Source organism: Dromiciops gliroides, chromosome 3 (assembly GCF_019393635.1).
Source record: "Dromiciops gliroides isolate mDroGli1 chromosome 3, mDroGli1.pri, whole genome shotgun sequence".
Taxonomy (NCBI): Eukaryota; Metazoa; Chordata; class Mammalia; order Microbiotheria; family Microbiotheriidae; genus Dromiciops; species Dromiciops gliroides.
In genome coordinates, this window is record NC_057863.1 from 543,932,164 (window position 1) to 543,956,097 (window position 23,934).

The window sequence follows — 23,934 nt, forward strand, 5'->3', positions numbered from 1 at the left end:
TCTCCAGGGCCCCAGGCCTTGGCCTCTCCAACACACCCTACTGCCTTCAGGATTATAGGAGCTCTCTCAACAAACTTAGTACAGGTTTAAAGCTGGAGGGAGACCCAAGAGATCATCTGGTGAGAAGGAAAGAAGCCCAGAGGAAGAGACAGACCCGCCCAGGGTCACACAGCTGTTAAACAGTGAAGCCAGGATGTGAACGTTCCTGAGCCGCCTGGACAGGTGGGCCCTTTTCTTCCTTGGTTGCTCCTGCCTCCCCTGATTCCCAGCTTCCTCTCCTCTGTCCCCAGGTCAGCCGGCCCAGCCCCAGGGCATCCTGAGGATGAAGTGGCAGAGACTGTGCTGGTCCCTCACCTGCTTCCTCACTGTGAGTCGGGGTGGGTGAAGCTGGGGCCCGGGAAGGGAGTGTCTGAGTCTAGTGGGCCTTCTGGTGGTTGGGGGCAGGGAGAGGGGTATCCTGGGGGATTGGGAGGAACCTCAGGGGCCTTCTGCCCTGCCCAGATCCCTGGATCTTTCCATGATAGTGGCTTCAACTTTGAAGTGTTCTACATCCCTCCTATCCCAATATGACCTCACAGTGTGAGGGGTCACAGGTAGATGACCTCCTCCTGGGTTTGGGTGATGGCTCCCCAGGCACCTCTTGCTTATCCTGCCTCTGTCTGACCTAAGATCAGCTCCAGGGATAGGCAGGGACATGCTACCTGACCTCAGGCTTCTCTCCCTGTTGAATCAGGGCTTCTGTGGGCTGGGCTGGGCAGGTAAGAAAGAGGAGGAGGCATGGAGTGGGAGTCAGCACTGGGAGGCCAGGAAGTGGGTAAAGGGGACCTGGCCCTAGGGTGAGAAAGGTCATTGCTAAGAGTAGTTGCCTGTCTCTCATCTGCCACTGGGAGCACCATGTAGCACTGAATTAGGAGGAGAGAGGAAGAAGAAAGAAACTTCTTAGTTTCCTTCCTTCTTAGGAAGAGATAAAAGTATCAATTAGAACCTTAGACTCCCAAACTTTTAGAATCTTAGAAATAGAGAACCTTAGATCTACACTGTTTTAAATCTTAAAGTATTTGCTAGTTTTCTAATGAATGGAGACCAACCTTTCTATTTTATGATAGAGGAAACTGAGGTCCAGAGAAGCAGAGAGAAAGAAGTTGGACCAGAAATCAGGTCTTCTAAGTCTCTGCCCAAGGCTCTTTTCATCACATGGAAGGGAGAGAAAAGGAGAGAAAGAGTGAGGGGAGAGGGGGGAAGAGAAAGAGAGTGGAGAGAAAAAGTGAGGAGAGAAGAAAGAGAAAGAAAGAAAGAGTGAGAGGAGAGAGGAGAGAGAGGAAAGAGAAGAGGAGAGAGAGAGAGAAAGAGAGCGCACGCACAATGGGGAGGAGACCCTGAGAAGTCTCTCAGAGTAGATCACCTCTACTCCTCCCATTCCCACAACCAAGGATGGGGTTGTCTTGGAAACACAGGTGGGGATGGGAGTTAGGTCCTCTCCTTGGTCCTGGGTACCTCACTTTTGAGTTTCTTCTTCACTAGCTTTGACTTCCCCTCTGAGAATTCACATGATCTGAGAAGTGTAAATGGGACTCACACCCAAGAAATAGCCACTTATAACCAGGATAGATGAACAAGTCCAAGTTAATAACAGGGTAGATAGCATCTACACTGGCTGGGGCATATGGGGCACAACAAAAGAAATCAGTGGGTAGGGTCATTCTGGGAAGGCTTAGGATATAGGAGAGTGTATATATGTGTCTGTAAGGGATATTAAGTCTGTCACCATGAGTAGAGTCTTAGACTAGAATGTAAGACACTAGGGTCAAAATCACAATTCCTGTTCTTCTCTCACCTGTCCTCACAATATCACTTGTAAAGGGCTTAAAGATCCCTCTAAAAAGGTGGTCCCATAAGGCACTGGGATGGCCAGGCATTGGCCAGCTCAGTAATGGTGCTTAGCTTGGCCTCCCTTTACTGAAGCTGGGTGTGGGCAGTAGGGAGGGAGGGACAAATTCTGTTGGGACCCATAATCACCTGGGATTTCCTTGGGACTTCCTGGCTTGGAGGATCCTGCAAAGATTGGGGTGTAGTCCCAGGTTCCAGATAGATTGAGTGGGATCTCTCTTGGGTCTTGTTTCCTAGCACTTGGCATCCCTGTATAAATGTCTGAAAGAGGTAGAAGCCTCTACAGGCCAAGGCAGTTGGAATGCAGAGCCCCGGGATCTGAATGTCAGTTCATTCATCTCTCCCTTAAAGAGTCATTGGATTTCAATCCAATTCACTTGCAAGTTAAGACATCATGCTCCTGATGTCATTGGTCCCCTTCAAGAATGAAGGACAGGGGCAGCTAGGTGACGCAGTAGATAGAGCACCGGCCCTGGAGTCAGGAGTACCTGAGTTCAAATCCGGCCTCAGACACTTAACACTTACTAGCTGTGTGACCCTGGGCAAGTCACTTAACCCCAATTGCCTCACTTAAAAAAAAAAGCATAAAAAAAAAGAATGAAGGACAAACAACAATAGCAACAAAGAGTCATAGACTATGGTGATAGGCCCCTTAGAACATACTGTTAGAACTAAGAGGGGCCTCAGCACATAGAATGCCAAAGTGACCCAAGGTCATGTGGACAATAAGTTTTAGTGGTGAGATCTCTGATACTGGAGATGGGGATCCTTCTGCTGCCCTGCCATTAGTTTGAATAATTGTGGCAAACTATTCCCCCAGGTTTTGTGGGGGGAATGACCTATCGCTACTTTTCTTTAGCTATTATTTTATTACATGCCTTTGCTTTAAGGGAAAAAACCCAAGAACCCAGAATGTCAGAGCTGGGAGGGGTCTTATAAAAATGTCAGAGCTGGAAGAAGGGCTCTCTGAGATCATCCAGCTCAATCATCTTGTTTTACACATTAGGAAATTGACCCAGAGAGAGGGACAGACTTGCCCAACTTAAGATAGTGTGTCAGTGGCAGAGCCACAACTATGACCTAGGTTTCCCACCCATCCAGCATTCTATTTTCTGCACTATGGTATCTGTCCTCACCCACTCCCCTTCCATCATAGCACAGAGGATTGTGGGGGTAGGGCAGGGAAGATGGGTGGCAGCAATGCCTGCTGGGCATAGGCTGGGGATTGGATTGGTGCCTGCCCCCATCTCAGTGTCTGCTGGTGCCAGCCTCTCCTTCAACCCTTCTCTCTCAGCTACTCAGTGGGCATCAGTCGTCCTCCCTGTCCTGCCAGGACTCCGAGTACCAGACGGAGGCAGGCGATTGTGCTGTGTGCCCCGAGTGCCCACCAGGAGAGGAGCCCAATCAGGTGAGCCTATGCCTGGCTCCAAGGAGCACCTGCTCTGGAGGAGAAGACATGTATGACTCCTGTCCTCAAGGTCCCCCTGCTTTGAAGGGGGGAAGCTATAAAGATGGGTGGGTCTGAGAGGGGACATTTGACACCTGTCCTCAGAGATCCCTGGCCTAACTCCAAGTAAAGCTTAAGGCAGAAGAGACAGAGCCCCATATAATAGATACATGTGTGTAAAGGACAAAAATTATCCTAATTAAAGGAAAGGGTATCGGGGAGGGGGAGATCAGTCAGTGTATACACTGGTGGATTGGAGAATGGCCAGGACGAATCTAACTCAAGGTGGCCTTTTGGGAGCTGTCACGTAAAGGTAGAAGGGATAGAGAATAGAGGGAAGGTAGCTTTCCGGGGCTGTGGAATTGCTCAGACTGGCTTTGCTCCTCCAGGACCCAGGCATCCTTTCTCGGCTCAAGCATGAAACCTCCCCTGAAGCTTCCCTTGATTACCCCCATCTGCTAGTGCTCACCTCCAAAAATTATTTTGTATTTATTTGTATATATGTAAATGTACATCCTGCATCCTTTATTCAAATGTTGGTTCCTTGGGCAGAGAGATTCTTTCCTTTTTGTCTGTTAGCACTCAATAAATGCTTGTTGATTGATTTTTCCAACCTAGGAATGTGGTTCTGGACTGGGACTGGGTACTGTGTGCCGTGCCTGCAGGCCGGGCACTTTTTCAACCAGCCTGGGACGAAGCCCCTGCCTGCCTCACACTGGCTGTGCCCGGCTGAGGAGGGTCGAGGCCCAGGTGGGGACCACGACCACCGATACTCAGTGCGGTGGCTGCATTTCAGGGTGAGCATCTTCCCAGCTCTGGAGTTGAGAAAGGGAATTAATCCTCAGCTCAGGGCCACTAGGTTAGGAGAGCAAAGATTCCTTCCCCTGATGGGAGGCGTCATTTGTTGTGTTAGAAGGGAAAAAGAATCTTGAATTTGGAGTTGGGACATCTGGGTTTTCAATCATGCTTCTGCCACTAACACTTTCTGTGTGACTTTGGGTGAGGCCTTTCCCCACTCCTGGCCTCGGTTTCCTTATCTGTAAAATGAGGAGGTTGAACTAGATGATCTCTAGAGCCCTTTCTGGTTGTCCTGGATTCCTGACATTCCATGTTCTAGTGTCCCCTCCAGCTCTGACATTCTCGGTTTTGTGTTCTAAGGCTCCTTCATGCTTGGATAGTCACTGTTCTGTGGGTCACATCCCTCAAACCCACTGGTTTTTTTAAGCGAGGCAATTGGGGGTTAAGTGACTTGCCCAGGGTCACACAGCTAGTAAGTGTTATGTGTCTGAGGTCGGATTTGAACTCAGGTACTCCTGACTCCAGGGCCGGTGCTCTATAGAGCACTGAGTTCAAATCCGGCCTCAGACACATAACACTTACTAGCTGTGTGACCCTGGGCAAGTCACTTAACCCCAATTGCCTTACTAAAAACCCAAACAAACAAACAGAAAGGAAAGAGGAAATCTCAGTGACATAGTCATGGGCCTCCATTCAGATCTCTTAGGCATTAGGGAAAGAAAAAGAGAGGATTGGGACAGGATGGAGAATTTGGGGCTGTGTTGGAGCCTCCCTGACCTGGACGGGGGCAGGGCTACTGCTTCTCCCCGAAAGAGGAGCCATTAAGGCCCAGGGAAGGTGTAGAAGTCTGCCCGGGGCCATCTGACTTAACTGTGAACAAGGGCTCAGGAATCCCAACTCCCACCATTTGCTTCTGAAGGGCCCCTTACCCCCAGTATGGTCATGTTGGAGGAGTCACTGTTTTGTTGACAATAATCATGGCTGCCATGTCTAAGGCCATTTAACTGTTTCCAGAGCTCTTTCACCACATCAGCCCTGTGACATCCTTCTTATCCCCATTTCATGGATGGGATTAGTGAAGTTCCAGGATGGGAAGGGATTTCACAGCATCGCAGACTTAGGAAGGGACTCCAGAAGGGCCCTAAAGATCAGTTAGTCCAACCCCTACCTGGACAGAAATTCCCCTTTTCTTCATCCTTGGTCTCCAGAAACAGAAAGCTCACCATCTAGGCAGCTCATTCCACTTTGGGTTTTGATAAAGCACTCCGGGGTGTTGTGGAGGGCTCTGGGAACAGAGGGTGAGAATGGGAGGTCCTAGGGGTTCATCTGAGGGGTCAGTCAGAAGGGACTTCTAGGTTTGAGGTGGGGATGTAGGGCTCGCTGCAGGAATGAGACCACCTTTGTTTTCCTGCAGGTTTTATGACCTCAGAAGGCGCCCAGACACCGAGTGCAGGCCTTGTTCTTGGGCACCTATGGGCACACGTGGCTGTGGAGGTGAGTGTGGGTGTAGCATGGCGGGTGTTGGGGACAAGGTATCTAAAGGATGGGGAGAACAAATGAGGGAGAAATGGAGGCAGAGACAGAAGCAAAGGGATAAAAAAGAAAAGAAACGGAGGGAAAGAAATTAGGGAGAGAAAAACTGAGAGATGTAGTTTAGTGTTTAATAAATGTTTGCTGACTGATTAAGGGTGAGAGAGATGAAGGTAGAAAGGTGGAGACAGGGGCAGCTAGGTAGTGCAGTGGATAAAGCACTGGCCCTGGATTCAGGAGGACCTGAATTCAAATCCAGCCTCAGACACTTGACACTTACTAGCTGTGTGACCCCGGGCAAGTCACTTAACCCCCCATTGCCCTGCAAAAAACAAACAAAAGAAAAGAAAAAAAAAGAAAGGTGGAGACAACAAGACAGTGAGACGAGAGTGACAAAACTAGGCAAAACTAAGAAGGGGGAAGATGAGTGAGAGAGAGACACACAGTGAAAGAACACCAGTGAGCACATGTGTGTCTCTGTGTGTGTGTGTGTGTTTGACAGAGACAGAGACCAGACAGACAGACAGACGGAGACACAGAAACAGAGAGCAAGATACAGAGACACAGACACAGACTGAGACAGAGCCAGAAAGACAGAGAGTGAGACAGAGAGAGAGAGAAAAAAAAAAGGAAAAAAGTGGAGAGACACAGAAATGGAGGTAGAAGGAAAGGCAGGAATGAAGAGATTCAAAGACAGAAGGGGAGGTGAGACACAGGGTTTGAAACAGCAAGAGAAAAATGCTGAGATGAGATGGAAAGAGACAGATGTGCAGAGAGACAGAGTCAGGGGAAGACAAAGACGAAGAAAGGCTTGGGAGGTCAAGAAGGATGGATTTAGTGAGAGACCAAGACAGAGGTGCAACGAAAGGCAAGCGTGGAGAGTCAGATAAGGTGAGAAAGATGGAGAAAGATTGAGGGGGCAGAAGAAGACAGAGATAGTGATAGGGAAAGAGAACAAAATCACAATGATGCAAGTCTGGAAGGAGGGAGACAGGAAAAAACAGAGACTGAAAGAGCAGGAGGCAGAAGGAAGAAGGGAGAGGCAGACAGGGGAGAGAGGGAGTGATGGAGAGGCAGAGCCTGCAGAAGAGATGAGCTAGAGGAAAAGGCAATAGAAAAACAGAGCCCATTGTCCTGAAGGGCCAGTCCCCTCCTCTTTTCCTTCTCCCTCTCCCACAGCCTTACCCAGAGCTGACGCTGACCCACTTTCAGCTCCTGAATGTGCTGACTCTCCCCACTATCCTTGGGGGGCAGGAATTAGAAGACAGCCAGGGCTGAGACAGCAGCTTTCTCTTCCATGACTGAGGCACGTCCCTGGGGGATGTGGGGGCATAAAGGAGCAGGGCACAGAGAGACAGGATGGGGCTCTGGAAAGAACCCTGGGCTGAGAAGCAGGAGGCTTGCGAGTCCTTGCTCTGCTGTCCCTGGCTGTGTGACCTTGGGTAAATTTCTTTCCTCCTCCCCACGGGCCTCAGTTTCCCTATCTGTAAAATGATGGTGTTTGGATGGAGGTTTCTGATCTCCCTTCTTAGCATTCGTGTTCCAAAGCCTAAGGGAAAGTTCTGCCCCTGATGCCCCCCTTATTTTGAGGTCTTGGGTGTAGAGGGGGACAGTGCCCAAGGTCATATCAGCAGGATGGCGCACTGAACTGGAAGCCAGGACTTAGGAGGGTCCATGGGGTAAGGAGCTCTCTCTGCCAGTGCCCAAGCTAGATAGTCTCTGAGACTGGGGAGGAGACACAAGGACAGTCGCTGCCTGTTGAATGTCTGTTCTGTGACTTCCTCCCGCTGTGTTGGCTCTCTGCTGCCCTGTCCAGCTCTGTGTCCCCTGAACTACCAAGTGAGGCCAGGTGGCTGTGCCAGTGACAGAGGGCCCACCGGCACAGCCCCTCCCCAGGAACCAGCCCCATGCACTTGCAAGCAGGTCACCGGGGTCAGTGGCCCCCAGGGAGTCCCTCTCACACACATGGATAAGCAGCAGTACACAGATGCGCCTAGGCCGCCTGGGGGGACTGAAGAGGCAGGATAAGAAGAGGGCTTGGAACACTGATCTTGGCATCAAAGGCCCTGGATTTGAATCCTGCTTCGGCAAATCATTTTACTAATCTGAGCCTCAGGGAGGGAGTGGAGACGTTGGTCTAGATGACTCTCTAAGGTCTGTCCTTTACACAGCTTGAAGGACCATGAATGGTCCTTGACAGATTCATGCATTCACACTCAAACACACACCCACATCTGCTCACACCCTCACGAGGCCATCCATGCGCTCTCTCTCTCTCTCTCTCTCTCTTTCTCTCTCTCTGTCTTTCACCTGCTGAGTCACCCTCAATGGCTGCTACCGTGGATCAGAGCCCAGAGGCTGATGGAGTGGGGGAAATAAGGATGTGTGTGTGTGTGTGTGTGTGTGTGTGAACATTGGGCAGGGGCAGGGGTCCTGTTTCCACCTCTGCCACTGACTTACTCTATCTCCTTCCTTTCCTGGGGAGATCTATATATCAAATAAAGGGATAGACTAGACAAGTCTCTTAGAATCCCTTGGAGCTGCTAACATTTTGTAATGTTGCCTGCGTCTCTGACCACAACAACCTATTGAAATCAGGGCTCATTTAGATACTGCATGGAACACCTCCTATACCTTTGCCATGGGACCCAGGCCCCTTCTCCATGCCTACATGAGCCCCTCTCCTCCAACACGAGCATTACAAGGGAACTTGGGGAAAGGCTGATAGCTCCTTGAAGCGGGGGCTCAGGGAGAGGGTAGGAAGGGCAGAAGAGGGACTTCTGGGCAGGTACCGAAGGTGACTGAGAGGGAAGTGGGGGTATGGGGCAGGAGGGTCACTACTCTCGGGAGAGGCCGAGGTGGGGTACCACCCAGGGGATCACTAACTTATGTCTCTCTGTCTTTGGCTTTCTATTCTCCATGTCTGATCCTCTGCCTCCCTCCCTCTCTCTCTCTCTCTCTCTCTCTCTCTCTCTCTCTACACACACACACACACACACACACACACACACACACACACACACACACACACCCCTCTCTCCCTTTGTCCTGGCATGTATTTTTGCCTGTCCCCTTCTATGTCATTCTCCTCTCTGGGTGTCTCCTTTCAAACGGCCCTTCTTCTGTCTTTGGGTCTCTCTCTCTCTCTCTCTCTCTCTCTCTCTCTCTCTCTCTCTGCTTACTCTCTCTCTGTGTCTCTTTTTTCTTTGTATCTTCTGTCTCTGCCTTTTTCCCTATTCCCCTCCCGTCTGTTTCTTTCTCTTTCTGTGTTTGTCTCTTTGTGTGTGTCCTCTCTGTGTGTCTTTGTGTGTTTGTCTTGCTTACCCTGTCTCTACACGTGTGTCTTTGTCTGACACTGTGCCTCTGTCTCGGTTTCTCTGTCTCTGTCTCTCTGTCTCTGTCTCTGCTTTTCCTCTGCCCCCTCCACCCCTACCATGTCTCTTTGGCCAAGGGCAGAGCCAGGCCTAGGACGCCGGCAGCGTCGCAATGTGGAGGCTGGGGTGGGGCCTGAGGTCCGGCCCTCAGAGAACGGCACCCAGGCTGAGGTGCCCGAGGAAGCTGCAGCCCAGTATGCTGTCATCGCCATCGTCCCCGTCTTCTGCCTGATGGGTCTGCTAGGGATTCTGCTCTGCAATCTTCTCAAGAAGAAAGGCTATCACTGCACAGCCCATAAGGACAGTGGTGAAGAGTCCGGACTGGAGGGCAAGAATGGTGAGCGGGGGTGGGGTGGGGTCCTGACTGGGGGGAGACGCAGCCTTTGTCCTTGGGAACCCCCTGCCTTTGGTGGGGGAGGGGACTCCTGGTCACAGGGGTGATGTGTGTGGCCAGAGAAGGGGGAGCAGCTGATGGGCCATCCGGGTGGAGGTGGGCTGTCGACATCTGGGTGTTCCAGCCTGGAGCCCAGGAGGGGCATCGAGCTTAGACCTGGGTGTCATCACCAGAGATGAGATGGCCCACAGAGAGAATTAGAGAGAGGAGATTAGGCGTCTTCGGGGACAGCCACACAATTAGTGAGTGGGAGAGGAAGATGAGCTTGGAAAACAGATGGAGAAGGAAAGGGCAGACAGCTAGCAGAGAGCAGAAAGTCCCAGGAAGAGACCGTGACAGGCAGGAGAAAGATGAGCAGCAGTAACAATACCAGCTGTAGAGAGGCGGAGGGGGAGGAGGAGAAGGAGGAGGACCGAGAAAAGGCCGCTGGATGTGGTGGGGAGGAGGACCCTGGGGACCTGGGAAAGCATGGTTTTAGTGGCAAGTTAGGGCTTAGAGGGACAAGGTGGTGAGGAAGTAGAAGACTCTTGCAAGAATTAGACAGCTTTAAAAAAAATAGAAATTAGATGGTGAAGGGGGCCTTAAAGAGAGAAATGGAGCAAGAGCTTGCAAACATCTGAGTCCCCAGCCTTTTTAGTACTAAGGGATTCTGAGAGCCTAAGTTCCAAAGTTTTAGGGGGTCTAAGGTTTTTGAAGGTCTGAGGTTCTAATGTTCTAAAGTGTTGAATCAAGCTGGGTGCTAGTCTTGGAGGCAGGAAGACTCGAATTTGAATCCTGACCCAGATGCTTACTAGTTGTGTGACTCCAGATGAGTCACTTAATCTCAGCCTCTGTTTCCCCATCTGTAAAAATGGGAATAATAATACAAAATGCAAATGAGATAGCATATTTTTTTTAAACTATTCTTTTTTTTTTTTGGTGAGGCAATTGGGGTTAAGTGACTTGCCCAGGGTCACACAGCTAGTAAATGTTAAGTGTCTGAGGCTGGATTTGAACTCAGGTACTCCTGACTCCAGGGCCGGTGCTCTATCCACCGTGCCACCTAGCTGCCCCAGCATATTTTTTTTAAAGCTTTAATGGTACACTTTAACATGTCTCTAAACAGCGTTGAAGGGGAAAAAAAAAATCTATGAGTCTGACACTCTAAGGCTCTAAATAGTCCAAAGTCATAAGCTGTGCCTGGCTGACTCCAACTTCTCCTGGTGGCTCAGGTCAAGAGGATGAGGCTCAGGGGAATGCGGACAGTTTTCCCTCTACCTGCCTGATCAAGGCTTCTTCTGGGGAGGGGGCCTGGGAAGGAGGAGGAGAAGGAGTAAGGGTCCTAAATGAATTAGCACAGTCTCCAAGATATAGCCGTGTAGCTAGTATCGGGGCCCAAAGAGAGCTGAGAGAACATCTCATGTTACAGAGGAGGAAGCTGTGACCTAGGAAGGGGAAGGGACTTACCCAAGGTCACTCATCCAAGTCAGGGACAGGTTAGGATGAAAACCCAGACCTCATGCTTTCCCCGGCCAGACTCGGTTTCCCCCAGCTCCCTTTTGGCCTATATTCAGCCCTGGGCCAAAGGACATCAGCAGATGAGTTGAATGTATGTGTGCTGGCACTTTTGTTCCCAGCCAAGTGGTCTGTTTATTTCACTGTAGGCTGCTGTCCTCATTGATGCACATTAACATAATGCAATATTGTTTGACACGGGCAAAGAGAGAGCCATTATATTTGTGTTTTATTCACAGAGAGAACTGTGGTGTTTGCAGCCACCTGAGACCCCTCCTTTCTCTGGCTCCTTTCTCTTTTGATCTGCTAAGAGCCCCTGATGAGGGGCTGAGAACAGGAATGCCATGACCTCAGCCACCTCCTCCTGGCCTAAGCCTTCCTGTACATTAGCTAGTCTGGAGGGGGAGACTGGGGTGGCCCACTCAAAGCTGCATCAGCTGAAGGTCTCTCCTGATCTAGCCGGAAGGCCAGTTACCCTTTGTCTGGGTGGGTGGGTGATATGGAATGTCAGGATTCTCCAGGGGGAATTCTGGGGCCAAGCGTGTCCAAGATTAACCTTACAGCTGTTGAGGAAGCTTCCCCAGCTGTCTCCTTCCCTGGGGAGTAGAAGGGGTGAGAGACAGGAGCCTGGGAGCAATAACCCTCCTGGTATCCTCCCACATCTCTGTTCCCCAGGATTAGGACTGGCTAGGAGACACAGGGACAAAAGACCTTTGTCTTGACTGGGGGAACATTCATCTTGCCCCGATGAGGGAGGTCTCCAGCCATCTAACACCCATCCTTTCTGCTCTGATTGAGACCACGTTTTAGCCACGGCTCTGCTGCTGATTTACTTTGTGCCTTTTGGCACCTCTCATTCCTCATCTGTAAAAATGAAGTGGTTGTTCTGGGTCTCTAAGGGTCCCTTTCCAGCTCGGGCATTCTGTGAGTCTGTGTCCTGGCCCCATGTTGCGGACAAAGGGTTGCCCCCACCCCACCCCAGGGATCCAGACTGATGCCCATGGGGAGAGAGAGAGAGAGCCTTGAGGAAGGAGGCCAACAGCTCCTCTGCCTCAGGGAGCCCCACCTACTGAGCATCCAGCCCTGACCGGCCCCCCCACCCCCAGCCAAGCTTTGAACCCTCTTCCCATCGTGTCCCTCCCAGTCTCATAGGCTCTTATCTTGCCTCCTCAGGGACCAACCCTGCCTACCGAATGGATGACCCCAATGAGGACACCATCGGGGTTTTAGTCCGGCTGATCACAGAGAAGAAAGGTGAGGCTGGGGTGTCAATCTCCCCCTCTTCCCACCCTTTGAACCTTGGGGGCTCATTAAATCTTACACCCTACCAGCACCAGTCACTGTGGGATAAGGGGAAGTGCCCTGGTGGGAACACAGATAGGGGCACTGGGTGTCTGTCTTGTTGATTCAGCTCCAGGTATTTAGTTATGGAAAGGAAGCAATTCCTGCTGGTTTGCTGGGCAGGTATATGAAACCTGGTCCCCTCCTGATTCTGCCAGGGGAGAGGGGGAAGGAGGGGACAAGCATTTATTAATTTATTATTAATTAATTATTAATCATGGAATTATTCATTTATTGAGTGTGTATTAATATTTATTGATGTGTTCAAGTTCTTTCTAAATATTATCTCATTTGGTCCTGGGAAGCAGGTGCTATTATTATCCCCATTTTAGATATGAGGAAACTGAGGTATATAGAGGTGAAGTGACTTGCCTAGGGTCACCCAGCTAGTAAGTGCCTGAGGTTGGATTTGAACTCAAGTCTTCCTGACTCCAGGTTCCGTGTTCTGTGGCTGTGCTTAGCTCCTAGAAGTAATGATAACAGCAATAGCTGACATGTTAAGGTTTGCCAAGGTGTTTTCTTCACTACAACCCTGTGAAATAGGTAGTCCTAGCGTTACTGTGCCCATTGACCAGGGCCTGAGGAGACAGGCTCAGAGAGATTGGATGATTTGCCCAAAGCAGTTTCCTAGCTCCCACCCAACGCCCTTTCCATTGTGCCATGCTGTGTCTGTGGCACCCCACAGCAGAGCCTGGGACCAAGACCTTCTGGCAAGAATTTCTGCTGGCCCAGAAGGTGCTTTTGACTTGTCGGCCATTGTCTGATGAGGGTCCACTGTGTGCAGACCATGTTCTCACCCTGGAGGAGATGCTGTGTTTAGATAACTTCTCTGTGTATCTGGTGGATACCCAGAGCATGGTACTCTGCATGGGAAGTCAGGAGACTTGGCTTCTCACCTGGGCTTGGCCACTGCCTCATTCTGTGACCTTAGCTGTGTCACTGTCCCCTCTGGGCATTCACATTCCTCCTCTGGAAGATGTAGGCATTGAGCTCTCTGAGCTTCCAAGTTCCTTTCCAGCCCTGGAGTTCTGTTCAAAAGAGCTGGAGAGTTCAAATCCAGCCTCAGACACTTGACACTTACTAGCTGTGTAACCCTGGGCAAGTCACTTAACCCTCATTGCTTCCCGCCCCCCCACAGCCCCCCCCAAAAAAGACATCAAAAGAGCTGGAGACAGAAACACTTCAATGTGGTCTGAAAGCCAGGGTCTGGAGTTCCCACAGGAGCCATACAATCTCCATCTTCCAGTGTCTGAAGCACGGCCCTAGGGCAGTTAGGGGGGCCTTCTTGGCCAAGCTTGGAATCAGGAAGAACTGAGTTCAAATCCTGCTTTAGGATTTATTACTTAATTACTTAATCCCTTTCAGCTTGTCTCCTCATCTGTTTAAATGAAGGGAATAGAACTCAGTTGCCTGTAAGGTTCTTTTCAGCTCTCAATCTCTGACCCTGTGTCTTGTTGGCCCCAGAGCAGAGCAGGATCAGGACCAAATGGGGGTGGAGTCACAAGGGAGGTGGAATGTTGTAATAATTGGAACTATCGCATAGAAGGATGGGCCTTTTCTATCAAGCCAGGAGAGCCCCATTGCTTTAGGTCTCTAGAGGGGACACCTCTTCCGTGGGATTAAACTGGGATTGAACCCTTTCTCCAAGGCTCTTTCTCCTTAGGGCAGCTAGGTGGCACAGTGGATTGAGTGCCAGCCCTGGAGTCAGGAGGACCTGAATTCAAATCCAGCCTCAGATACTTATTGTGATTGTGACCCTAGGCAAGTCACTTAACCCTGTTTGCCTCAGTTTCCTCATCTGGTAAAATGAGCTGGAGAAGGAAATGACAAACCTCTCCGGTATCTTAGCCAAGAAAGTCCCAAACGAGGTCACAAAGAGTCAGACACAAACACTGCCCCTATGACTTTTGGGCCTCTAGGTGGGAAGGGCAGAGACTGGGCAAGCATCAGTGGCTGCTGATTACCAGGACTGGGCCAAGGATCCTTCTGGAGGCTGGGCCAGAGAGTCACCCTGGGTGGGGTGGAGGGAAAGGAGACAACTGGTAAGACCAGGCGGGCCCTGACCTCTGGCCCTTGCTTCCCAGAGAATGCGGCCGCCCTGGAGGAGCTGCTGAAAGAATACCACAGCAAACAACTTGTGCAGACCAGTTACAAACCTTTGCCCAAGTAAGCCAGAGGCCGTCAGCGGCGGGGAGGCAAGCCTGTGGGGGAAGAGGAGAGCTCAGCTGCCTCCTGATTTCTTGACCACGTGTGTTTTAAACCAGCTGCCTCGTTTCTTTTGCTTCACTTTGACCCGGTCCCTTTGGCTCTCCTTCCCCCACCCCCCACTTGTTTTTCCTCCCCTCCTGACTTCTCTAGCCTCTGCTGCCTGCCTTGGTTTGCTACTGGTGCCTGCTTTCTTTTTACCCTCTGGCCGGATTTCCGTGTGGCCCCACTGTCCTCTGTGATCCTTCCTGTGCTTTGCTGTGTGGACTCTTGTAGGCCCAGGCTCCTTGGGGGAATTGGCTGTAGATGGGGCAGAGGACTTGCTGTTACTCTCCAGCTCTTCTTGCCGTTTTCTGGGGATTGGGAGAAGGAGGAGAGTTTTGTTTTTCTTCAAGGTGGGCAGGAGTCTCTGCTTCCCTCTGGAGTGGGCTGGTGACAGGTGGGCCCAGACCTGTGCCTATGGTGACATCACACTATGTACATGCTGAGGCTACAGAGAGTAGTCGTAGGCCCTTCTCAGTTTAAATGGCCTTCCTCCTTCCTTTTCCTTCTCCTCTTTTTTCCTTTGGTCTCCCCCTCTTTTACTTCTCCTTTCTTCCTCTTCTCTCTATTCTCTACCTTCCTTTTCCTCTTCCTCCTATTTCCTAATTCCTTTTCTCTTCCCTTCATTCTCTATCTCCTTTTTTTCCCTTCCTTCTTCCTCCTCTTCCCTAACTCCTTTTCTCTTTCTCCTCTTTCCTCTGTTCTCTACCTCCTTTTCCCTTCCTTCTTCCTCCTCTTTCCTAACTCCTTTTCTCCTCCTCCTCTTCTTCCTCTTCCCCTTTCCCTTCACTTGGGGTACAGTCATATTGTCTTCAGGTGTCTCTCCCAGTAGAGACCCCAGGGGAGAAGCAGGTGAGGCCTGAGGCTACACTGATCCCTTCCTGCTCTTTCCAGGCTGATACAAGGCCCCCCGGCCATCCCCCACATGTGCCAGCACCAGCACCACCTGCACACAGTGCAGGGCATGGCTTCCCGCTCTGGGTCCTCCTGCTCCCGCTGCAGCCAGAGGAAGTGGCCAGAGGTCCTACTGTCCCCTGAAGCTGCTGCCGCCTGCACGCCCACTCCCAGCACGTTGCCTCCCCGAAGTGGCAGCAGCAGTAAGCCTGCCCTCAAGGGGAGCCGCCAAGGGGAGATCACCATCCTCTCTGTGGGCAGGTGAGTCCAGGGCCCTTTGGGGGAGGGGGCAGGGAGTTCTGAGCAGAATGGGGATCCCTGGAGCCTGGGGAGACTTTGGATACGGGAAAGAGAGCTTTGGTCCTGGAGACATCCAAAACCTGCTTTTGAGGCTTTTGGTCCTGGAGACATCCAAAACCTGCTTTTGGCCTCAGTGTCATCATCAGCAAAATGGGGATAATAATAGCACTGCCCAGAGAGGTTGTGGTGATGACTTTAAGGTACTATATAAATGTGGACTGTTATAAAACGAGGAGGCCAGACTAGCCAGCCTCTGAAGCCCCTTTTAGCTCAGGATCTGGGATCCTGTACACTCAGGTCCAGGGGCTATAGCTGGCATGGACACAGCTGAGGAACAAGGGGACATGGGGATTGAAGGTGGAGGCCAGGGCCCTGGATGCTGATTTCACAGGTGTATTCTCTTGAGCAAGTCATTTCCCTTGGGTGAAATAGGAGATTGGATCAGATGGTCCCTGAGGTCCCTTTCAGCTCTCACAGATTCCATGACTATAAGTAGGGTCAAGATTAAAGAGGAAAGATAGCAGAGCAGGGCAGCTGGGAGGAGTGAAGGAACCTGAGCACAGAAGGAGTGAGGTGAATTGAGGTGTGGGAGGACAGCAGCCTGGGGTCTGAGGCAGCCCTTGGTGCAGTTTGGATTTAAAGGGAGAGCCCTCGGAATTCACTTCTGTGTTTTGCCAGGAGCGGCCTAGTTCCTCTGTGTCTCAGGCCGATCCATCTCTCTCGGCGGGGCAGGCTCTTTAGTGTCCTTAGCCTGGGGAGCCCTTGTAACATCTGGGACACTCTGCTTTGCTCTGCTACTTACCACCTACTTGTAGGTCCTCAGGCAAAACCTCTTGCCCTCTGTAGCTCAGAGCCCCAGGTTGCTCCTCTGTAAAAGGAGATCGGACCAGAGCTTCAGTTAGGTGTTCTGGGACCATGTGGGACGTACACTTGCAGTCTGCTGTGCCTGCATGAGTCTTTTGCAAATTGTCTGGGACTTATAGTTGTGTGTGTGTGTGTGTGTGTGTGTGTGTGTGTGTGTGTGTGTGTGTGTGTGTGTGTGAAGCATGCACCAATGGACCAAAATCTCCTGACTCTCCCTCCTACTGTGCACTTTGATTACTTAAGCAAACATCAACTAAAAAACAACTCACTCTGCGCCCCCCCCCCCCCAATCCCTTCACCAGGCATAGCTTTCTTTCCAAAGTCTGGCCTGGCCAATGGCGACTGAAGAAAATGGAAAGGAAGGTGGCTTGTTCCCTTTTCAGCCTGTTCTTTTTACCCACTTGTGATTTGGTTTCCAGAGTTATCTGAATTTGTTGGCAGGCTTGGACTGTCTAATCCCAGTGTCTCCTCTTGGCCTAATCATTTTGTTTGCTTCAAGCCTGGGAGAGCGGGAACATGAGGAAAGAGCATCAAAGTTTGTAAACCAGGGAGAGAAGGATGGAGACTTCTGGTTTGGGAAGAATGCTCGATGTCTGTCTTTGAGTGCCAGACTGGGGGTGCTAGTTCTTTTTCTGTGGTGGTGCTTTGTTTTTTTTAAAACAACATTAGAAAGAGGGCAGCTAGGTGGCACAGTGGATAGAGCACCAGCCCTAGATTCAGGAAGACCTGAGTTCAAATTCAGCCTAGACACTTGACACTTACTAGCTGTGTGACCCTGGGCAAGTCACTTAACCCTCATTGCCCCGCCAAAAAAAAAATAGAGTATTTTATATATATATATATATATATATATATAATTTGTAACTACAGAAGGAAGTTTTGTTGCTAAGAGTTGGGGTTAGTGAGTTGGAATGAGCACTGGATTTAGAGTCTCCGAGCTAGAATTCTTTCTAAACCTGGCTCTGCTCCTTACTAGCTGTGTGGTATTGGAGAGTTCCTTCTATTCAGGAAGCATGGATGAATGTGTCCTAGGCACACAGGATACAGAGATTAAAATGAAAGAATAAAAAACCCCAAACAGTCCGTGCCTTGAAGAATCTTTTCAAGGGAGATACAATTTCCCTTTCTACTGGCGATCAGGGTTAAGTGACTTTCCCAGCATCACACAGCTGGTAAGTATTTGAGGCCGGATTTGAGCTCAGGTCCTCTTGACTTTCAGGGCCAGTGCTCTATCCTCTGTGCCACCTAGCTGCCCTGGGATATAGTATTTCTTTTTTTCTTTTTTTTTTTTCCAAGGCAATGAGGGTTAAGTGACTTGCCCAGGGTCACACAGCTAGTAAGTGTCAAGTGTCTGAGGTCGTATTTGAACCCAGGTCCTCCTGAATCCAGGGCCGGTGCTTTATCCACAGTGCCACCTAGCTGCCTCAAGGGATATAGTATTTCAACAGATGAGTGCATTCAAGATCGTTTGGGGAGGTAGCAATTAGTGAGATCAGTACGACCTCCCTGTATGAGGTGGAGCCCTTGAAGAAGGCAAAGCATTCCAAGAAGGGGAGGGGAGTAAAAAGTCCATTTTGGGGATGAGGAAGCAGCCAGTGCCAGCGTCTCGAGACAGGGAATGCTGAATCTGGTCAGGGTAAGAAGGCCTGTCTGGCTAGAACATCGACCACATCCAAGGCAGTAATGCAGAATAAGTCTAGAAAAGGAGGGGAAAGCCCAAATTGTGAAATGGATGAGTCTGTACTTTATCCCAAAGGAAGGAAGCCAGTGTAGACTCTCAAACAGAAAAAATAACACGGTTAGGTCTATACATCAGGATGATTGCTTTGGTAGCTGTGTTGGAGTATGGATTGGAGAGGGGAAGAACTGAAAGCAGGGGCCAGCATCTCGATGTCCCACATGAGGCAGTAAGACCTGACCTAGGATGGTGTCTGTGTGAGTAGAGAAAAGGCAATGGATACAAGAGATGTGGGGGAAGCAGAAATGACAAGGCCCATCAGGTGACTGGGTATGTAGGGAGAGGGAGAGAGGGGCGTCGAGGATGCCTTGGGAGTCACGAACATGAGGAAGGGTGCCCTAGCAACAAAGACAGGGGCACTTGGAGGGGGGTGTTTAGGGAGGAAAGTGTACATTCCATCTTGGACATGTTGAGTTAGAGATGTGGCCAGACATTCAGGTGGAGATGTCTGTGATTTGGGACAGGAGCTCAGGAGAGAACTAGGGCTGGGTGTATGTGGAGCTGGGTCTGGGTACCTGCCTTGAGATGATAGCTGAACTAAAAAGAACCAGGATTCCAGCCAAGGAAGCCAAGGACCAGAAAGGATAAGCGACTTGCTTGCGGGGGGGGGGGGGGGGGGGGGGGGGGGGGAGTGTCACACATCCAAAAAATGGCTGAGGGACGATTCGAACCCACCTCTTCCATTCTCCAAGCCCAGTGTTGACGGTGATGCCCATTTCCAGCTCCTTCATCTCTTTCTAGCTCTTCCTTTCTTTCCTCCTTGCCCTGTGTCTACACTCTCCTCCAAACTGGGAGAATGGATTTTGGGGGGATTTTCCCAATGGAGGAGAAAATAGAGATATTCAGAAATAACACTCCAGAGGATAACACTTTAGCTACGCAGGCACGTGGATATGTCCTGCCCCAGGAGGCCCCAGACTGGACCGGCTGGATCCTGTTGAGAACCTCAGGCTGCTCTTGCCCCAGATGAGACCGGCTAAGGAGATATAGAGCTGTACAGGCTGTCAGAGGGAGTTGGCTCCATTGGCAACAGTTTGAGATGGGGGAAAGAGGGGCAGTTTATTGCTGTTATTCATGCTTTGACTCTGCAGTTGGACTTGCAATTTCCTGGCCTCTCTCCTCCTCCAGTAGCTCTCTTACAGGACCATAAATCTAAAGCAGAAAAAGCACCTGAGCATCACCTATGCACCTGAGCATCATCTACTCCAACTCTTTCAATTTATAGATGAGGGGGCAGCTAGGTGGCGCAGTGGATAGAGCACTGGCCCTGGATTCAGTAGGACCTGAGTTCAAATCCAGCCTCAGACACTTGACACTTACTAGCTGTGTGACCTTGGGCAAGTCACTTAACCCCTATTGCCTCACCATTAAAAAAAAAAGTCTCAATTTATAGATGAGGAAACAGGCTGAGAGAGGATAAGAGGGTTGCTCCAAGATCACACAAGAAACAGCAGGTCCCAGGATACCAAATTGAACTCATTTTTGGCTGTACCACAATGTTTTTTTTTATCTTCTCATTACTCTAAGCCTACTCCTTTCAAGGACCTTCTCTCTCTTTCCTCCAGGTTCCGTGTGGCCCGAATCCCCGAGCAACGGCCCAGCCCGCCACCCCCAGAGGTGAAAACCATCTCAGAGACCAGTGAGGAGGGGGAGGCAGCTGAAACTCCTCCACCTGGGCTCTCCCCTGAGAACAGGGCCCTTCTAGGCAGTGGTGGGGGGCGACCCAAGTGGCTGAAAACCCCAGCATCCGGGGCAACAGAAAGCAAATCAGAGGTGAGCAGGGTTATGAGGGGACTTGGGGCCGTGTGTGTGTGTGTGTGTGTGTGTGTGTGTGTGTGTGTGTGTGTGTGTGTGTGTGTGCGCGTGTGGTCCATAGGGCCTAATCCCTGAGAGCAGCCACCCCCAGCCTCACTCGGGGGTGACAGAAAGGGAGCTTTGGTCCAGCTAGGGTCCCCAGAGTTCCCAGCTCCCAGTAGCCCCACATCTCTCTGCCTGTGGTATCCTAACTCATCCCTTGCTTCCTCCAGACTCCAAGGGGGTGCCCTGACACAGGGGAAATGTGTTTATCTTTTTGTGACTTGGGCCCAGATTGAAGTGAGAGGGGCCCTATCACTTCTTGCAGTCACTCAACAAATATTGTTAAGTCCTTGCTTGTGTGTGACTTTAGAAGAGGCAGGTTTTGGCCTTTTTGAGCCTTAGTTTCCTTCTCTCTAAAATGAGGATATTGGAATATGTGAATGACTCCCCTGTGCTCAGCCCTGGGCAATAATACAAAGTCAGAAATGAAGCACCCCACCCCCCTGCCCTCAGAGAGCTTGTACATTTTGGGGGCTAGCCTGCAACTGCTCCCTGATTTCTGATCTTTGTTATACCTTCTCCCCTAGGAAAATCGATACGTGGTCAGGCTGAGTGAATCCAACTTGGTCATCTGAAGGTAATATAGCCGGGGGGGGGGGGGGCAGGGGGAGGGAGTCCCTGCACTGAGGGAGATATACAGCCTGCCCTCAGGAGGTCCCCAATCTGAGGAAGTCCACAAGGCAGAGGGTTTTGCACCCTATCACAAACACATTTTGTTTTTAGAGACATAGAACAGTGGAGGCCTTCAGAGAAGGGCAGAGTAATCAGGAAGGGCTTCCTGGAAGTGGGGGAGGGGGGAGATTTGGGCTGAGCCTTGAAGGCTCTCAGCCAAAGGAAAGAGCTCATCAGGTGGGAGGTAGAGGGGTGGGGATGAGTGAGTGCAGCTGGGTTCTGAGCCTCTCCCCAGGGCAGGTGTGGAACTGGTTCTGTGTTCCAGGGGCTGTCAGACTGAGGGACCCACCAGGGTCTCCTGGGATGCCTGAGAGCATCCCTTAGTCCTCTCTCTCTTTTCTCACAGGTGCCCTTATGATCCGCTCAGGCCCAGGGCCCTGAGAGACGTTGGAGCCTGGGAGTTGGCAGCAACCTGAGGTCCCGGGGGGATGTCCCCCAGGCCCCTGCACCCTGGGCAGCCCCAGTGAGCTCTGGGAAGTGGGCAGTGGCAGGGGAGAGAGCTCACTTCATTCTGAGCTACCAAAGGCAGCTTATTTTAAAGGAAAAGATGATCTTGTCCAGGGAAGAGAGGGAGGGAGATGCCCATATTTGATGAGGAGTGGGCTGCCCTATCTCCTTACCCTGTTCCCCCCCCCCCAGCATCTTCTTCATGCTAGCAGCAAGCCCCTTCCCCCACCCTGGTCATTTGGTCTTGCTCTTGCTCTGGACAGGACACCCAGCCCAGCTTCCTGGGTCCTCAAAGCTGGCATCATCCACACCCAAATGGGGATATCTTCCCCAATGCTTCACAGATGGGACATCTAGCCCCAAGAAAGGGTCCCTTCCCTGGTGACCCATAGGTAGGACACATCTATTTATCCATCCATCCTCATGCAGGGGTTTCCAGGAAAAGTGAAAGGCTCAGCCTCTTCTTTATCTCCCCTACTCTTCATCCTATCCCTCCTGGGCAGGGGAAGTGGCAGTCAGGAAATACAGGGGGAAGAATGAATGCTGCGGGTCCACTGTCACAGAATCTTAGCACTAGGGTCAGTGGGGAAGTGAGACGACAGGCCCAGAGAGAAGAAACCTTCCAAAGGGCACAGTGAAGTTGGCAGAGCAAGGACCAGAACTTGGGTCTCCTGACTCCCAAAGGCCCTTACAGTCAGTAGGAAGGAGGGCCCTACCCACCACACCTCCTCTTCCCTCCTCTGCTTCCCCACTCCCCAGCACCTGGTCTTAATCTTCAAGATAGGGCTTGTCCATGGGAAGAGATTCTGGTGGGGGTGAGGTGAGAGATCTGAGGGGAAGGGGCTTCATACTTGGGCTCAGCTCCCAAACTCTGCTGCCCCTTTATCTCTCTGGGCTCAAGTTCCTCCCCTGTAAGATGGGAGAAGACCAATTCTTCCCATTCTAAGTCTCTGATCCCATGACTATCCCTGGCCATGGTGCTTCAGGTAAAAGTCTAATTTAGTCCCTGAGGCTGCTGGGAAGACGGGGAGGCAGCCACGGAGCCAGGAGGAAACCTCAGGAGACTTGGGTTCTGGGTCCAGCTTTGCCTTCCCTTAACTTGTGTGGGCCTGTTTAGTCCTGTAAAATGAAGGGCTGGACTCGGTGGTCTTTACAAAGGTCCTCCTCCAGCTTTGACACTCTGAACCTAACTTGATGTATGTCCTTGTCGGACCTTACCTCTGAGCTTCTGTTTACCAACCCCTGCCCTGCTCACTGAGTCATAATCTCCCACCCATATCTGGAAAGGAAAAAGTGTGACTTGGGGTGATGCCTGAGAGATTTCCCTGCATTTCCCTGGGAAGAGGACCCCGCCATTGTTCCCAGTGGGACTCATAATGCTCCCCCTCCCCAGTGGAGCAGGCAGAAGCTTGCTTCTCTCTGCTTGGGGGCAGGGGCAATTTGGGGTATATATGGTATATCTCATCTCCCTCCCCTTCCCCCACCCAAGCTGAATCAATAGCTTCATTAGACTCTCCTAGCTAGCTGCGCTTCCCCCGACCCTCCCCCCCCCCCACCAAGCCAAGCCAGGATCTTGCTTCTGCACGAGGAAGGGGGGTGCCTTAATGCATGTCAAGCAGCCCCCTGCACCCCACCCCCCAGGGGTGAATGGCTGTTTTTAAATTAAAAACCAAACTTGTTCTGTGTTGTCAACTGTTTGGGGACCTCTGTTCCACCATGTCCCATTTTCTCCTCCCTCCCCCCCCCCCCAAATAAAGTGCTTTAGAATCCCCATGGCTCCAAGCCCTGGCCAGTACAGTGGCAAGGGAAGATGTGGGCTCTAGGTGCTGACCACCCCAGTTCTGACACCCCTGGCTACGCCCTGTCGACTTTCCCTGGGCCCCCGACTTGATTCCCCCTCCTCACTATCTGTCCAGTTTGCTCTGTTGTGTTCTCTATGTTTGCTCCCAGGAGAGAAGTATGGGTGATTCAGGCAGTATCTGGCGCCCATCCATCCCGTCTATTTATGTGGGTGCTATGCAGGTCATAGTCCCTGCTGTCATCTCCCCTCCCCTGGTGGGGGTTGGGCCCTGAAGTTTGGTAACTCTTATTTATTGAATTTGAGTCTTTTCTCTGTCTCCTGTCTACCCCTCTTAAGCATCATCATGCTGTTTCTTTGGATAATAAAAATATTAGAAAGTAATGCTATGTGGAGGAGTTTTTGTCATACCTGAGGGGGCTGTGTGGCTCTGACAGTCTCCTTCACATTCTCTTGGGGCCGCAGTTACACAAAGAGGGACTCAGGCCTCTGCTCCCTCCCCCACGTGATCCAGTGTATGAGGGGCCAGGGAAATACCCACACAAAGAATGTATCCAGGAATGCCCCTTTACAGCCTCTGACATAAGGAAGTTTGGGAGAAAATTGGGGCCATGTGATCCAGTGTATGGGGGCCTGAGGAAATACCCACACAAAGAATGTATCCAGGAATGCCCCTTTACAGCCTCTGACATAGGAAGTTGGGGGTGGGAGGTGGCGGGGGAAATCTCTAGCTAGAACAGGACAGGTCACCTAAGTCTCTATGGTTCCTGTTAGCCTCAAAGACCCCCAAGGAGTCTGAGGGTGTGCCCACAGAGGAGAGGGCTTCCACAAGAGAACTTCCTGAAGGCTTCT

The 23,934-nt window shown here is 51.1% G+C and overlaps 1 protein-coding gene across 1 annotated transcript in view; it reads left to right on the forward strand.

The window, feature by feature from the left end:
- RELT (RELT TNF receptor) overlaps nucleotides 1-23,457 on the forward strand; it is a 57,370-nt gene extending 33,913 nt beyond the window's left edge. Inside the window, exons 2-12 of the mRNA XM_043997306.1 lie at nucleotides 291-367; nucleotides 3,182-3,295; nucleotides 3,953-4,131; nucleotides 5,547-5,626; nucleotides 9,119-9,373; nucleotides 12,098-12,178; nucleotides 14,350-14,431; nucleotides 15,407-15,667; nucleotides 19,874-20,081; nucleotides 20,693-20,742; nucleotides 21,184-23,457. Coding sequence (XP_043853241.1) covers nucleotides 323-367; nucleotides 3,182-3,295; nucleotides 3,953-4,131; nucleotides 5,547-5,626; nucleotides 9,119-9,373; nucleotides 12,098-12,178; nucleotides 14,350-14,431; nucleotides 15,407-15,667; nucleotides 19,874-20,081; nucleotides 20,693-20,740 — 1,353 coding nt within the window. The 5' untranslated portion in view covers nucleotides 291-322 and the 3' untranslated portion in view covers nucleotides 20,741-20,742; nucleotides 21,184-23,457. The remainder of the gene's footprint in view (nucleotides 1-290; nucleotides 368-3,181; nucleotides 3,296-3,952; nucleotides 4,132-5,546; nucleotides 5,627-9,118; nucleotides 9,374-12,097; nucleotides 12,179-14,349; nucleotides 14,432-15,406; nucleotides 15,668-19,873; nucleotides 20,082-20,692; nucleotides 20,743-21,183) is intronic.
- The last annotated feature ends 477 nt before the right edge of the window (nucleotides 23,458-23,934 follow it).